At 41.9% G+C, this 16,350-nt stretch overlaps 1 protein-coding gene across 1 annotated transcript in view; it reads left to right on the top strand.

The window, feature by feature from the left end:
• Positions 1-16,350, top strand: part of dnah7 (dynein, axonemal, heavy chain 7) — a 66,610-nt gene that overhangs the window by 3,107 nt on the left and 47,153 nt on the right. Inside the window, 18 exon segments of the mRNA XM_034574703.1 lie at positions 364-483; positions 1,011-1,194; positions 1,326-1,505; positions 1,822-2,094; positions 2,461-2,588; positions 3,568-3,646; positions 3,949-4,173; positions 4,397-4,543; positions 4,987-5,166; positions 5,636-5,776; positions 5,889-6,256; positions 7,154-7,340; positions 12,855-13,048; positions 13,355-13,553; positions 14,164-14,304; positions 14,978-15,190; positions 15,319-15,428; positions 16,116-16,284. Of these exon segments, the coding sequence (XP_034430594.1) occupies positions 364-483; positions 1,011-1,194; positions 1,326-1,505; positions 1,822-2,094; positions 2,461-2,588; positions 3,568-3,646; positions 3,949-4,173; positions 4,397-4,543; positions 4,987-5,166; positions 5,636-5,776; positions 5,889-6,256; positions 7,154-7,340; positions 12,855-13,048; positions 13,355-13,553; positions 14,164-14,304; positions 14,978-15,190; positions 15,319-15,428; positions 16,116-16,284 (3,238 nt within the window).

Below are 16,350 nucleotides of genomic sequence, written 5' to 3'. Positions count from 1 at the left end.
AAAAGCAATTTAAAGTGTTTATTTTCCAAGCAACACTGTGTAACTTGTACTGAGCAACAGCGCCCTCTGCAGCTTCAGGTGGGGATTAACTGCGTAGTCCCACTGAACTGAAACAAAACTGAATAGTGGAGCTTAAGCGCTCAAGCAGTATTTGCAAATAAATGCTGTATGTTTTAATGGCATGGGACATTTACAGATCAACATGTTAATTGAGAGAAAATAGTGTTAAGTTCACCATTCACATTTCAAGTTTGTGATACTGCAGTATCATTGTGGGACTTTAGATAACATAGTAGCCTGGAATGACTGAAACATTGCCATCATCTTAAAGTCATCTTGCCCTCTTGGATGAACTACTTGCAGAAATGTCCGTCTGATAGACGTGGAGGAGTTCCACAGGAGAGACGAGTCCATGGAGCTGTCTGCGTTCCACCAAATCGTCACCAGACAGGTTGATAATGTCAGAGGAATCCTCCTCAGAAAGTGAGTCCACATTCTCATTTAACACAGAGATATCCATTCCCAGTCCAATGATTAGAATAAAAATTGCTTGTCTTTAGAAAATTGATGTAGAAATATAATTAAAGTTCTGTGACCAGAGCACAGGAGAAGTTTTTCAATGCAAAGAAACAATTTCATCTATTAGAGCAAACGCAATTTAAAAAATGATGTTTCTATTACTGTTATAATGTATTGTGAGCAAAGACATCTTTAAGTTGCCATCAGTAAATGATAGATATTTAGTATTAACACCACTGGCAGCCATGGTAAACTCACATCATGCTCTCTTCCACAGCCCCCAGATGTTATTTTTGTAAATCCTATAATTGAGTGCTTATCAGTTCCCTGCTTATCAGTGCACCAGAAAGTGAGACCTGAGGTTGTTATATCCCAGCAGCGTTAAGAAGGTTTTTTCAACTTTGTTTTGAGTGTATCATATGACTGGGTAGTGAGTACTAACTCATTGCTTTAATATAATAAAAGTGACTTTTTAATGTTTTCTATACAAGGTGGATTCCTGAGGTGCAAAACATTTACCAGCAGGGCTCCAGACTCAAGCTGGTGCCCCCCTCGAACAAAAGGGCCAAGCTGTTGTCTTTCTTTAACTGTGCAGCCACGCTGATGACCTCCCAGCTGCAGAGCCTTGCATTAGACTCAATGAGGAGTTATACAAACCTGATTTCCCCAGACCAGGTAGGAGAAAGCATAAAAATGTCAGGCTGGGATATTCTAGATTTTGACTTCGATGAATATTTGGACACTTTTTGAAGTTGATTTCTTTCCTTTTCCCTGTTCTGTGTTTTGTTCTCTCTCCTCCATCGCAGCTGTCTGAGCGCGCCCATGAACACCCGGGCTTCGTGCTGCATCTGATCCTGGAGGACGGGAAGATCAAGTTTGAGCCTGACTTCAAACAGTTTGAGGAGGCTCTCATCAACCCGTATGAGTACATGCTCAGGTCTATCAGCATAGTGCCTCGTGTGGAAACCAAACTGTTCCCTGAGTGGGTGAGAAGATATATCTCGTCTGTGTGGCATCTGTGGAAAAAGTCTCATCGAGTCGTGTCACGTCGTTCACTGTTTACATTTCGACTTGTTTCTTTTATCACACGAGTCAAATGATTTCTCCACTCAAAACACAAACAGCAATACTTTTTGTAGGTGTTTTATACATTCTGCATGTTCACATACATAATCTGTTTTGTAGAGATTATATATGCTCTAAATTTTAAAACCATAATAGCTAATCATATCATTGCATCAATTTCTACTTTTGCCACTAAACACTGCCTGGATGTTAACCCTGCTTTCATGTCCTTCCCAGCCAGTCTCCCAGTTTGGCAGCGTCCTGAAGCCCATCATCCTGCCAGAGATCCTCGAGGCCCAGCAGGAGGAGGTGCGCCGGGTGTTCTGGGCCGAGTGTGTCGGGCCCGAGGACTATGTCCACGAGTATGATAAATATGCCACACTGGTGTCCAAGCAGGCAGATGAGGACGTGGAGCACTTCCTTCGTGAGCCGCACTCCTTCCAGGAAATCATGACGGAGGTGCTACGCTACCAGCAGCTGGCTGAGCAGATCCAGTTCACGTTTTGCAAGGTACTTGATCAGCACGGCGGGAACTTGTGACAGTGAAAATTCCAAAAAGTTATTAGTCATATTTAACACCATTAGCTGAAGTTAACTTATTGAAATTTTGACGGAACAAATGTGTTAACCCATGAAGAAAGGATACTGGAAACGGAAGATAAAACAATCGTGTAACTCAGAGTTGATAATGTTTCATCACACTCCAAGTCCAGTCATAAGAATTCTTCCCTTGAAAAGAGAAACAATTTTAAAATAATTAATTAAATCTTGATGATAACCCTGAACTTGTTTCAGATTTTGATGTATTATAATCGCAATATGTCACTGGACATTTTTCAAAACAATGTTAACTGTGTCTCTGACTTTGGGGTTTAGGTGGTACGTCTCGGTATGTTCGAGGTCCAGTCCCATAAGCTCATCCACTCTCTTGTCAAGCTTGCTCAGGAGCTACAGCAGAAGCTTATTACCCGCATGCTCCAGGATCACCAGGAAATCAACAACAGGTCAGTCGGTTCTTTGTTTTCACATCTTAATACATCGCAGCAGGAGATTTCTCTCTCCACAACCATGGATACATTTCTAAAGGCGGCTGAACTTTCTCATTTTACTTTTGACTAACCTGGATGAATTTAGAGTTTAAAAATAAAAGCTAATATATTGTTCTCTGTATTATGGGATATGCTGACCTGTCCAGAGTGTAGCCTGTCTCTCGCCTATTGTCAGCTGGGTTTGGCTCCGGCTGCTTCTGCAACTCTTATACATAAGCACTATAGATGATGGATGAATGAATATCTTCAACATCATGGCTTACCATTTTACCTAAGTATTTTTTAAGCTTTAAATGTGTTAGTTCGCATATTTTTCAGCAGCATTGTATATTATTTCAGTACTTGGAAATTCTCACACTCTATAAGCCATAATCCCTTAAAATTGTAATATCACCCACTGTAGGTTGTACACTTCATGTAGCTTAATGCCTAGATCACACTACATGATTTTAGCCAGATTTTCCAGTTGCCTTCAAATTTTGGAACTTGCTGACACAAGCCCCAGATCCATCTGCATTTGCCAATTGCTGTGTGTGAACTAAAAATACGCAATTTGAGAGGATCGCGTCACGTCGCCTCCACTGAATATATTTCTCGCTCACTAGTTGTGTAGTGTGAACTTGGCTTAAACCATCAACTCTTTGTTTCTGTCCCAGTACAGTGTGCTGCTCCAGTGACACGTCTTTAACAGATAATATTTAGAGAATTTTAGAATAAGAATATGAAAATGCTCTTGCATGAGGACATATGTGCCACAGGGAACATTCAGTAGGACGGCGTGTCAGGCGCTGTCAGTCAGCTGTTAGCTGAGTTAGCTGCTCTATCCAATCGGTGCTTCATAGTTCCAAACTGTGCCATAATAAGATTTTAAGTCTTTGAAAGCCTTCGTATATGTCACTGAATTAATGCTTCTCTCTCTCTCTCTCTCTCTCAGGCTTTGTCTTGACTTTGAGAAGATTGCAGAGAAGGCGCTGAGCACCCCATCTGACACACAGAAACTGATGGAGCTTAAGGTAACTACCCCAAATTCTTGTCACACACCACCTACATGAACTGTACTATCTCACAAGTGTCTTTCACACAACCAGAGCCGTTAGGAATGGTATCACACATTAAACTGAGCCAGCAATTATAGATAGCATTTTTTTTTTTTGTCTTTTCCTCTGTTGCAGGGTGCTTTTTTGTTAAACACTGCTGAGTTGACATAAATCCTATTCTACAGAAATTTAACTTCACACTTCCTTGTAAATCGTTTTTTTGCCGCATGAATGAAATACTACTCCAGTCTGTGTTGGTTCCCTTTGCTCCCATCCAGGCCTACGTGGATAAGGTGCAGACCACGGAGATACCCTTGTTGGAACAAAGATTGGCAGACTCCACCACGCAGTTTTGTTTCCTGGTGGACTTTGTCACATTCTCTCCACCGCACATGAAGCGCAACACACAGACCATCCAGTGGCTGAAGCGCATGCCATCTATCTTTAAAGAGCACCAAAAGATCATTACTGAGAAGACAGAGCAATTCCAGAGTGGCCTCAAGGTAAGTGTTTCTACTTTCTACTGTATCTATCAATCTATCATGGTTTACCCAGTTACTGAGGATTGTTGTACAGGATCTGGGGCATTTTTGCATCCAAACTGTAGATGTATGCAATTAAAAAGTGAATATCTTAAAGTGAAAAAAGTGTATTTCTATAGAAAACAGTTGTGTGTGTGTGTCTGTGTGTGTGTGTGTGTTGTGTCTGTATGTGCACTCATTCCAGTTATGCCTTGAGCACTTTATGGAAGAACTGGAGAGCTATAGCGTGCAGGTGGAGGAGTTCGCCAACTTCGGTGAGCTGACGGATCTCAGCAAGTACTTGAAGAAAGCCCAGGACCTTGATGCTAAACTGGAGTCAGCCACAAAAAAGGTACATCAGAAGTTTGCAAAATCATATGACTAGATAGAAATTAGTCCTAATTAATGATTAGCAATGACTTAGAGTGACCATAGTCCAATTAATGAAGTTCACTCGTGCAGAAGTATAGTTATAGTGACGCCCACAACATGACTTACAACATATCATTGCATAAAGTGTAAGATCCTATGTATAGTGTGTTTTTAAGATGAGAATAATTAACATTATTCTGCATTCACTATACAGTGTATTATTGCATTAAATTACAGTATGTGCTATCAAATAGTTAACCTCTAGAGGGCAGCATCGGCTACAATAACAATTCAGTCACAGGTGCTTTTCAGGTTTCATTTATGTATCCAGACATCATATCATAACTTTTCTATGTCTGTCTGTCTTGTTTCTTTCTTTCTTCCCTCCATCCTCACTCCAATACTTTCTTCCTCTCTGCAAAGATAAACGATTTCAATGCAGAGGAGGAGGCCTATTGCTGGTCTGTTTCCCAGTGCCCACAGCGGAAGAACATCCAGGACAAGCTCACACCTTTCCTGCGCCTCTATGAGACAGCCACTGATTTCCTCCAGCAGCACGAGCAGTGGCTCCATGGGCCGCTCTCTGGTGTGAACACAGACAAGGTACGAGCAGTGGCCTTTACATTGAGTAAGAAACAAACTGGGTAGTTTAGGTGACATGGAATCAAGGTTAGCAGCATTCAGCTCTGTGAATATGAAGCTACATGACCACAATGATCATTCTTTATTATTGCTGCTTAGAATATCTTCCATAAAACACCGTAGCAACCAATGGTACAATCGCAAAAACTTAGCAACCACCTGGCACCCCCTCACAACAAATATGCCATAGCAACCACCTGGCGCTGCCCACTGGAACACCATAGTAACCACTTAGCAACAACCTTATGCATCCCAGCAGCGGATGTGCAGACTCTGGTTTTACTTTGTTGTGTTTACAATTCTGTTGCAGTTTCATCTGTATGATTGACTTCTGTCCATTACTCTGTGTGACATTTTGTGCAAAAAATATATTCATCGCCATTCTGTCGCTCTAATTATTAACGATGACTGAAAATCCCCACCCATGTAGGTAGAAGAGGATGTTAGCAACTACTGGCGCACTCTATACAAGCTGGAGAAAGGCTTCTCCGAATTTCCCAAAGCCTTGAACATAGCCACCAGTATGAGAGCAAAGATAGAGGAGTTCAAGGAGCACATTCCTATGGTGCAGGTAAGACCCCAACAGAAAGGTTGTTTTATGTATAGAGGTCAAAATTACTTTTATTTGAATACATCATAGTTCATACTGAAATATCTGTCTCCGTTATTTGTTTTATGAATAGGTATTGTGTAACCCTGGCCTGAGAGGCCGCCACTGGGATGCCATGTCCGAGCAAGCTGGTGTCTCCCTGCAGCCAGCTAGTGACGAGGCCTGTATGGCTCACTTCCTATCCATGAATCTGGAACAGCACGTGAGGAGCTTTGAAGGCATCAGCGAGGCGGCGGGCAAGGAGCACTCCCTGGAGAAGGCCATGGAGAAGATGGCCATGGAGTGGGATGACATGGAGTTCAGCCTCCTGGCCTACAGAGAGACGGGCACCTCCATCCTGTCGTCTGTGGATGAAGTCCAGATGCTTTTGGACGATCACATAGTAAAGACGCAGACTATGAAGGGCTCACCCTTCATCAAGCCTTTCGAGGTGGAGATACGGTAAGAGACAAGGAGATGTGCTTGAAAATCAATTTGCTTAGAGTTTTTGCAAAAGCAATAAGACGAAACTGGTCTATGTTGCTTGGTACTGGGCTGTATAGAGATTACACAGCCCTACCACCATAGTCTATCTTTATATGTTAACTTGTTCCTTCATTAGGAAGCCGAAATAATTTTTTTTACAATAAGAGGCAAACTGTGGCAAATATTTATATTCATAGATGCTATTATTGAGTTACTCATTCCTGTTAGTAAGGGTTTGAAATTGTCTGCTGCCACAAATGAATTTCTTTCAGGTCTGGAGGGAGTAATAAAAGGTCTGTTTAGGTTTAAATTGGATACACATGAATCTCATTGATTCGGAAATTGCTAAAGAGTCCCACTCCCAGCCCATCTTGTCCCACTCTGCAGTGGAGGTGAGTGACAGTCTTTCTCCCATCGTGGCTGAGCTGCAGCCTTTAAAATCATAGAACAGTGAATCAACAATAGCTCTGGAATTCCTGAATTGTTTGTCCGTCAGAATTCCAGGTAAAATATTCTATGTGAAACAGGGAAATCTGTAATATAATGCATTCTTTGATTTTCACTTGTTATCTCATTCTGACTTCAGCAAATATTAATACAAATATCTTAGATATATAGATACAGATATGCATCTAAATGAAAACTATTATTTTACAGAATAATACGTATCTATTAGGCTCTAATCTCTATTACTCGGTTCTTTTTCTTCCACAAAAAGGAGAGAACGATTTTGTTGAGTTGAAAGATTCCTAAGCCTAATTATTTTCGGTAGCCCTTTTTGATATGATGAAAATAGCAGATATATATATTTCAAGTAATATGAATCATGAGTTGTGTTCCTACCTACACGGTGTCTCTCTTCGTCTTTCTTAGGGAATGGGAGGACAAGTTGCTGCTGCTCCAAGAGATCCTGGATGAGTGGTTGAAGGTGCAGTCCACTTGGCTTTACCTTGAGCCCATCTTCAGCTCCCCAGACATCATGACTCAGATGCCCGAAGAGGGACGCCGTTTCACAACTGTTGACCAAACCTGGAGGGACACCACGAAACAGGTCTCCCTGGTAGGTTGATCGATTTCATTTTGTTTTTGTCGCTGTGGAGGGGTACAAGGAAAAAGATGAGTTTGTTCTTCGGTGGATGAGTTGACTATTGGATAGAGGAATCAGGACAAGGATCTATTTTCTGGGACATAACTTTCCAAGATAAGTGGACTGTATTTCATTATTGACAAGACGACGATCATAACTGTAAGGGGACCTATACACTGTAAAGACACGTTCAGATAGTTACTGTAGAAAGTAGAAAAAATAACCTCTGCGAATAAACACAAATAACTAAATCTAAATATAACTATACTATATTATAACATACGTGATCTTTTTAATCTTTTAATATTTGTTTAACCATCAACTCAGAGTAAATTGTTTCCACGGTAACAGAATGGATGGTTAGAGTAGCGCACAGTGAATTACTTCCCAAGATAAAGAAAAGCAAACCTTCATCCAATTAAGTCTTGGTTGAACAAGAGCCTGTACAACTATCTCATCGATTTATTGACAATACAGAGCAATTTCTCTACACATTTGTTGTTGCATTTGATCATTTCTATTTAATTGGAGTGATGATGATGCTGCGTAAAAGAACCAGTCATCGGAAATAAGTAAATCTGCGGATCGTGTAAGCTAAAAGCTGGTTCGAATGTTCAGGGGCAGCGAATCTGGTAAAACTGAAAAATAAATCTCTTCTTCTCTCTGTCAGAAGTGCTGAGGCTTGAACTGCAAACACAGATCTAAATTCAAGTACGACACACATAGCTCGGGACTTCTCTATTACTAAGCGAGGCAGTGTACTCATAAAAATATGTGGTTGTCTCCTATAATCAGACCAGCATGACAGCATGAACCCGACAAGGTGGAGCAAAACAAGCGAACTCACACACTCACAACAGTGAGAGTGACAGCAACGGGTGAGAGCGACTACAGATTAAAACGCGAGAAAACACAGACATATATAGTTGAGGCAGAAGAGAGGATTTGGACGGAGGTAGCTACAGAGAGGAGGGAAGAGGATAGAGAGCGAGGCAAAAAAAAACCCACAGAAGGAGGACAGGAAGTGAGAGTTGCATCAGCCTCCTCAAAGGAGTTTCCAAAGGGTAATTGGCGTCCTCAGTAGACCTGAAATGAGACACATCAATTTCAGGCAGTGTCCTCCAGAAAACCCAGGCTGACTGCACCATCAAATAGAAATTATGGATTTTGTCTGGAAGGGGCAGGGCCATACTGAGCCACAGAGAAAATGAGGTCACCATGGGACAGGGTGCCTACACAAAGAGATGTGCTCGAGTACATTACGGTCTTATGTGACTTGTGTGCACATTCACACACGAGGTTTATAAAAAAGCGCGGGTGGCACACGCATCATCTGTTGCTGCCTTCGCACAATTAGGGGATTAGCTTGTCCACCTGCCTTTTATGTGATACCGGCCAATCAACACTCAGGATTTCTCCAAGGACGTACCCATCACCTTGGAAACTCTTTTCTCTGGGGAGACCTCAGACAAAAGTTGAGAAACAGCAAAGTTTACAGCTGCCAAAGTCGCTGTAGCCGTTATGGAAAGAACCGACACGAACAATATTGTAATGCTCATTTTTTATTCACTATAAAGTAAATATTCAGTCCCAATGTATCTCGGTCCCTCTAACATACGGAAGGTTTCATTTTTGTTAGTTATTCTTCATTTATTTCATACACGTATTTCCCTGATTTTGTGAACGTAGGACTTGTGAATCCACTTCAAGCATCAAAACACAAGAGATTTGAAGAATTTGTAAAAAGGCATTTAAATTTTTAGCCATATTATCTCTTTGCACAATGTCATAGGTCAAATTTGAGCCCCAAATGCCAATGAATAGACCGATGTGCATCTATAGTTAAGTATATAAGAGGTCAGCCTCCACTCTGCTGCTTAGATGCCTTGTTGGGTTTGAACTGTCATTAAGGATTTTTCATTATAACCCACTGTTCGAATTTAATCAGAAAGTAAATAAGCTATTTGATGTTTGGTGTATTCATCCTTTGTGAGGTAATTATGTAGTTTCACGGCTCCGAAGACAATTATTTTATTTTTTTTACAAATTAATAAGCACTGCCCTGTTATACTTCCAGCAACTGTTAACTGTTTCAAAACACTGATCAGTATCCAGATAATGTCAGTGCACAGGGGTTTTTAATCCTTAATAGTCTCCAACCATAACCCAACAATAATTCTTTTGTGCCCTTATTTACCAAACCATGGAAAGCCATTAAGAGGATCCTGAACTCAATGGTGAGTGCCTACTCTAGTAGAAAGACTCCACATGTATACTTTAGCACAATTTGCTGCACAGCAAGTTAACGTGAATAGATTTGAGAGCAGAGCAGAAATAACCCACCATCCTGAGAATGTCCCAAAACTACATGGCACTATTTGTCTAGCTGAAAGTCTGAATGTCACACAATTGGGTCATTCTCCAGTCATTTATCACTGACCTTTGCATTCTCACATACAGCCCCTCCAGATAATTTCAGGAGATTTTCCACGCAGGTCAAAAAAAATGACCTGATTTAAGATACAAAATTGATAATAATTTTTAAAACTTTCATTCACCCCTTTAATACTAATAATGGGAAATCCTGCACACACCAGTGGTTGGAGAGGAATAACTGGAAAGAATCCTTTTGATTCCTCCGAAGCCAATTTCTTGCAGCTTCTAAAGCTAATCATTCTAATTCACCACACCATGTAGGCCAGTAATAGGAAAAAAAAACACCGCTGCGTAGGTGTATACTGCATCAAAATCTGACAAATAATACTTTCCCTCACCTCGTCCGTAGCATTGGTCAGCAGTGCATGAAATTGGAATCATCTCAAACTCCATAACACCAGGCAGGCTACAGGGTCTCCTTCCCCAAAAATCACCAGAGTGCAATGTCTTTGCCCGAGCTGTTGTTGCCAGCTCCACCACTGGGAGCTGCTCAAGATCCACTGATCTTCCCCCGCGTATCACAGCTCATCTTCATTTCATTCGCTGTCGGCTTTAATGTGTCATTTATTTACTGTTGCACACGCGTTTGCAGATAAAACCCGGCCAAATCAATTCAAAAGAGGTATTTTAATGAACCTGCTTCCTTTTAACAATGCGGCGCACTGCACCTCTGCCCCCTCTAATGAGCTTAGGAGGGAAGAAACAATTGACCCTGTAGATCTCATGGAGAAGATGACTGACACATTGTTTACTAAAAGACTCCCGGTTTAAGGCAGCAGCAACACAATAATAGTCAGTGAAAGAATTGTGAGGATACACTACTCTGCAGCGCCCGGAACACACAAGACATTGCATGCTGTAGGTGTGTGGTGTGGGTCAGTTGAGAACAAAGAAAATGTTTTCTTTAGGTAATATCCCCCCCCCCACCACGCAGGTTTCAGTCCTTCTGTATCAGCAGAACAGTTTGTGTGCCTCGCCGAAGCCATTTGCATCTGCACACAAAACACACATTATCACACACAATGCATGCATTAGAACATTGTTATCCCTTCAGTGTGCTCATGAATAGCTCCCCACTGGCAGAAAATAACCTCCCTATTACAATGTCCTCTTAGCGAATGTGCAAAAATCACCACATCTGATAGAAATCCATGAAAGGCGAGACTCACAGTTCATCAGCGAGACACAGCCTCATCCAGTGTAATTGCACAGCCCATTGAAAGACAATCAAATCAGGGCTTTTTTTTGGTCTGTGCCGCTAATCCTTTAGCTCGGCTAATGGCCGTGTTCATTTTCATTTTAGTTACTGTCTGAACTGATCTTAATTCTCTTTTACCGACTACCACCTCACGAAAAACCATCTCCCATGGCTTTAATTCTTGCTATTTGTTTATTACTTATATAATGTGGTGAAACCAGAGGAGGAGAGGAAAGTTACTTTTCGGAAAACGAGGCAAGAGCCACTGTCTCCACTGCAAGGAATCAATAGTAATCACGAGAGATCAAAACATAATTATTATCTCATTTCAGATGGCCTTTGCAATTTCACAACATTTTTTTGGGAACAGAACTTGAGGAGATTAAGTGTCTTTCAGCAGTTACGCCTCATTTTAATGGACGGACACCTTTACAAAGCAAAAGCTGTACGAAGGCAAAGCAATGCAATACTGTTAAGCCTCTACTTCTGTAGCTTATTATATAACGTTAATTGGTTTTTTTCTTCAATATTTTCATTCACAGCCATAGATATGTGTATTGATATGCAGATGGTTTTGACTGAATGTTGCTAGGAGATGTGAAAACTCACCAGACGTCCAGTTTTTGAGGGACATTAAAGATCATATATGTGCATCATGAGAGTAGATCAGTCTTTTTCTCAGTGACCTACTTAAATGAATCAGCTGTTTCCCCTTTATTGAGAAAATGGTTGTTGTTTCTTGCAGTGTTGCTAAATTGTCTATATTGTAACTTCCAAGTTTATTAGTATGGTGAGTTAATGGTGATTAAAAAAACTGCAGAGCAACAGAACAAAGATAGTTTTCCTCCGTCGACACTTCGGCCTTTTATTCCTATTAGGAGTTGTCGGCAATAAAATAGAGAAATGAAAAAAAGCAATGTTGTTATGTTGCTGCACTGTAGCTTCGGAGGCTGATATCAGGCTGTGTGCTACGTCTCGGAATCGCCGGCGTTTTCATATGAGCAGGCTCAGGCGCTCGCTGTCAAACCTCTAAGATTAGATAGAATTTTTATTTAGGTACTTCCTGGGGCAGAGGATATTGAATTAGTGTACAGATGAGATGATATCGGAGCTGAAATATTTCATAGTTGCGAGACAGGCCTCAGGTGAAATCTCTATTACTGTCCCATCACACATTTTTTTCCCGGGTGACAAGTTGGCCTCACTGTGGAACACGGGGGGGGGGTTGTTGCTAAAGGAAGATATTTCAGTGTTTTAAGGTAACCTTCAAAGCAGCAGTGACACTTTACGGCCGGAAAAAATATGAGCACAACAAATGAATATACAATATATCTTAACTTTCGTTCATTTTTGTGGAATAACATTTTGTATTTAATGGAACCAGACACCTCAGTTAGAAACCGCAAAGCAACGCATTGTGTCATTTCACATACAGTTGTTCTAAGAGTCACTGCACATAAATAATGAGGATAATGCTTTTATGTCGAGATAGTGAACTATGGTGCTTTACAGTCTAATCATTGACAGTCCGAAGAGACCAAGGAAATACATGTTTCATTAGCAGTTGTTAGAAAACTCGCACAGTGGGTAGTTATCAGCTGCTAGAGCCAATTTACCAGCTTAGAGACCGGAAACCAGGGACATGAAATGAGTCTGCATGGACAGGATATTGACAAAAGGGGTCCAACAAATCAATTAGCATGTTTTAAATATATGTGCATCCTAACTATGTGTCAATGAAAACAAAAGGACCGATGTTTGATTGTGATCCCAGGAACTATTGTTGAAGTAATGTACACAACTATAAGAAAAGGATTTTGACCAAGGGGACATTTCTCTCCCGTCTGTGATAGGACAAGCATGTGTTGGTGGTGACAGCCATCGACAAGATGCTGGAGAAGCTAAAAGCGTCCAACGAGCTTCTGGAGATGATCCTCAAAGGTCTCAACTCCTATCTGGAGAAGAAGCGGCTCTATTTTCCACGGTTCTTCTTCCTGTCAAACGACGAGCTGCTGGAAATTCTCTCTGAGACTAAAGATCCCACGAGGTAAACAGGCATAACTTTGTCATAATGATATTTCTATCATATGAATCATTGTCTTTGACTAGATTGCAACAGTGAGGTTGCGTTGCTTTAAAAGGTTGCTACGGCAAAGTGGGACAGCATTTCCTCCTTTCAGGTGTTTCCAATATGCTTGGAAGCATTGAAGCTCCTTTCCTTATTATTTAGAGAAGTTGAACGGCTCTTCTCTCTCTTATGTCTCTTACCACTTTTAATATAAGCTCATACTTACTATAGACGTTAGACAGCAACACAGTGATTCCCTTCTTCTTCCCTCTCTATCTCCTCCAGCGTGCAGCCCCATCTGAAGAAGTGCTTTGAAGGCATCGCCAGTGTGGTGTTCACTGACGGGCTGGACATCACTCACATGAAGAGCAGCGAGGGGGAGGTGGTGCAGCTGCTGGACATCATCTCGACCTCCAGAGCCAGGGGCCAGGTGGAGAAGTGGCTTCTGGAGCTAGAGAACGGCATGACTGCCTCACTGCACAAGGTGCTTTATTACCCCTGCCCATACGTTTTCTTTGTCGTTTGTCTGACTTTGTGCAGGATTGTCCGAAAAACTACTTTTACCAATTTTATTAAAACATGGTAGAAGGACGGGGTATGGGCCAAAGAAGAGCCTTTTAACTTTTGGAGTGGATTCAATAAAGTCATTTCACATTTTTGTGAATTTCTCAATTACAAATGCAGAGATCTTTATGAAACAAATCTGACTTGTGTAGAGTGCTAATATATCTATGAACCATTAGCATTAGCGAAAACCAAAATTGAGGGACAGGAAACAATTAAACGCAATTTGAAGATCACACAGTTTAGAGCACAAATACAAAAATAAAGGAGGAGAGAGGAAAATCAGATCAAATGCACCATTATAGATTGATTAACATAGCCAATCAGATCAGAATATATATGTAATAAGAAAATAAAGTGGCCAATCAGCCGCTCTCTGGGTGTCCTTCTAGTTGTTATTTTCTTTTCACTCATACGTGCAACCAAACAAATCCATGCCAACCAAACGGGACATGCACATTCAAGGCGTCCCCCTGTATCCTTCATATCGTCCCTCATGATACAGAAACCTATAGGATTTGTCATTGCAGGTGATTGGCGAGGCAATCCAGGCATACCCCAAAGAGGTGAGGACAAACTGGGTGCGGGCGTGGCCGGGCCAGACTGTGCTGTGTGTCTCACAGGTCTACTGGACAAAGGATATACATGAAGCCATCAGTTCAGGACAGAAGGTGAGCAACTCTTTATTGCAACTGTTTACACGCATTCCATGTACAGTGTGTATTCTGAATCACAGGATCTATATTGTATGTACTCCTGAGGTAATTTCCTTTTTCGTCACATAAAGTATTTTATATTGTTTCCTGGGATTTTCAGATGTTTAATTTCAGAAAGCCTACGTTTGTTCAGTATTAAAAAACATGGTATTACAGTCAGGAAAAAATAAATCCCTGACTGTGTGTGAAAAGCCTGAGATTATTATTTCACAACACCTACTGCTGTTTCGGTGACTATGAATTTAACAGCTAGTTTAAGTGAGAACTACAGACTTAAATAGATCTGTCACATTTAGTTGATATAGCCAGAAGACGTCTGCTGCCACAGCCTGGATGCGGCATAATGGTGTTTGGCAGTAACCCCCCTTTGTATCACCGGTGATGTTTTTCTCTTGATATACCTCCTGACACTTCATAGGGTGTAGGTCATGCCCCACCAGCAGCAGCTCTCACGAAAGAAGTAAAAAGTCTTGGATGTCTCGATAGTGTCGGACTTGGTAGTTGTTTCACGGATCAAATTTGTGACCTTTAGTTTTTCGATGGGGTCTTAATAGCAGCCTCTCCTTGTCTCGATAAACTCCTGCCATTCCCCGCCTCCTTCTTTTTAAACACTGCCTCGCTCCCCCAGGCCCTACACACCTACCTGGAGCAGAACAACAGACAGATTGACGACATCGTGGGACTCGTACGTGGCACGCTGTCCAAGCAAAACCGGGTGACCCTCGGAGCCCTCGTCGTGCTGGACGTCCATGCGAGGGACGTGCTGGCCACGCTGGTGCAGAAGGGAATAAGCGATGAAAATGACTTTGAGTGGCTCAGCCAGTTGCGCTACTACTGGGTGGTAGGTAGAAGGTGTGGGGGATTTTGTGCTTAGAGAGCCATAGGGGCCACACTGCTTACTCAAGGTGATGATGAAATTATTTACCTCCATGTGACTGACCTCTGAATTCTGCATCTCACCCTGAACAGGAAAACCACCTTGAGACCAAGATGATCAATGCTGGGTTGCGTTACGGCTATGAGTACCTAGGCAACACACCACGTCTGGTTATAACCCCTCTCACCGACCGCTGCTACCGGTAAAGCTACTGAACAGTCGCCATCATCAGTTCCCAGTCTGATATTTTCTAAAAAATGTAACTGGAGATGAGAGAACATGGGTTTCGGGTGCAAATGTACACTCACCAAGCATCTGTACACCTGCTTCTTCATGCAACTAACTAATTCAGCCAATCACATGACCACGTGCATCCCTTTATGGCCACAATAACAACAATGTCCTAAAGCAGAAGTCGTCTCAAACCGGTAACAGTGAGTTCAGTGGCCAATCCGGTCACCAGATCTGAATCCAATAGATGTGGTATGTGGTAGAGCAGGAGATTGACAGCCTGCATGTACGGTTTACGCATATTCCACATGAAGCAGAATCACATTGTGTGGAATCACTGCCGCAAATAACTGATCCTGTTTTGACAGCTAAAGGGAGCTGTATCGTATTTATTGTGCATTTCATTTATTTTGAAAAATAAAAAAGGAAATATGGTCTAGTTACAAAACAAGCCTCGAAATCTACCACCCATTTCAACAGAGCTTTAAAGAGCTTCCCTGCAGCCAGACTGTCGGACACTTTAACAATTCCCGAGTCTAAATGTTTTGTCAGCAAGGTGGAGTTGAGCCTGTTCTGACATCGATGAAGATATGCACAGTTATTACAATGGGGAAACTCACTCCGTAAGCTTTGTGCCGTCTGTTCGATCCTCCTTCAGCACTTTGTTCGGTGCCCTCCAGCTGCACTTGGGAGGGGCGCCTGAGGGCCCAGCTGGAACCGGGAAGACAGAGACAACCAAAGACTTGGCCAAAGCCGTGGCCAAGCAGTGTGTGGTCTTCAACTGCTCCGACGGACTGGATTACATCGCTCTGGGCAAATTCTTCAAAGTGAGTCAGTTCTCCTGCTATGGCCGAATCTTACTAGTAACAGCAGTGATTTAAACTTAAACATCC

The sequence above is a fragment of the Hippoglossus hippoglossus genome, chromosome 21 (assembly GCF_009819705.1).
Source record: "Hippoglossus hippoglossus isolate fHipHip1 chromosome 21, fHipHip1.pri, whole genome shotgun sequence".
NCBI classification, from domain to species: Eukaryota; Metazoa; Chordata; class Actinopteri; order Pleuronectiformes; family Pleuronectidae; genus Hippoglossus; species Hippoglossus hippoglossus.
This window is presented reverse-complemented; position numbering and strand designations above follow the sequence as displayed.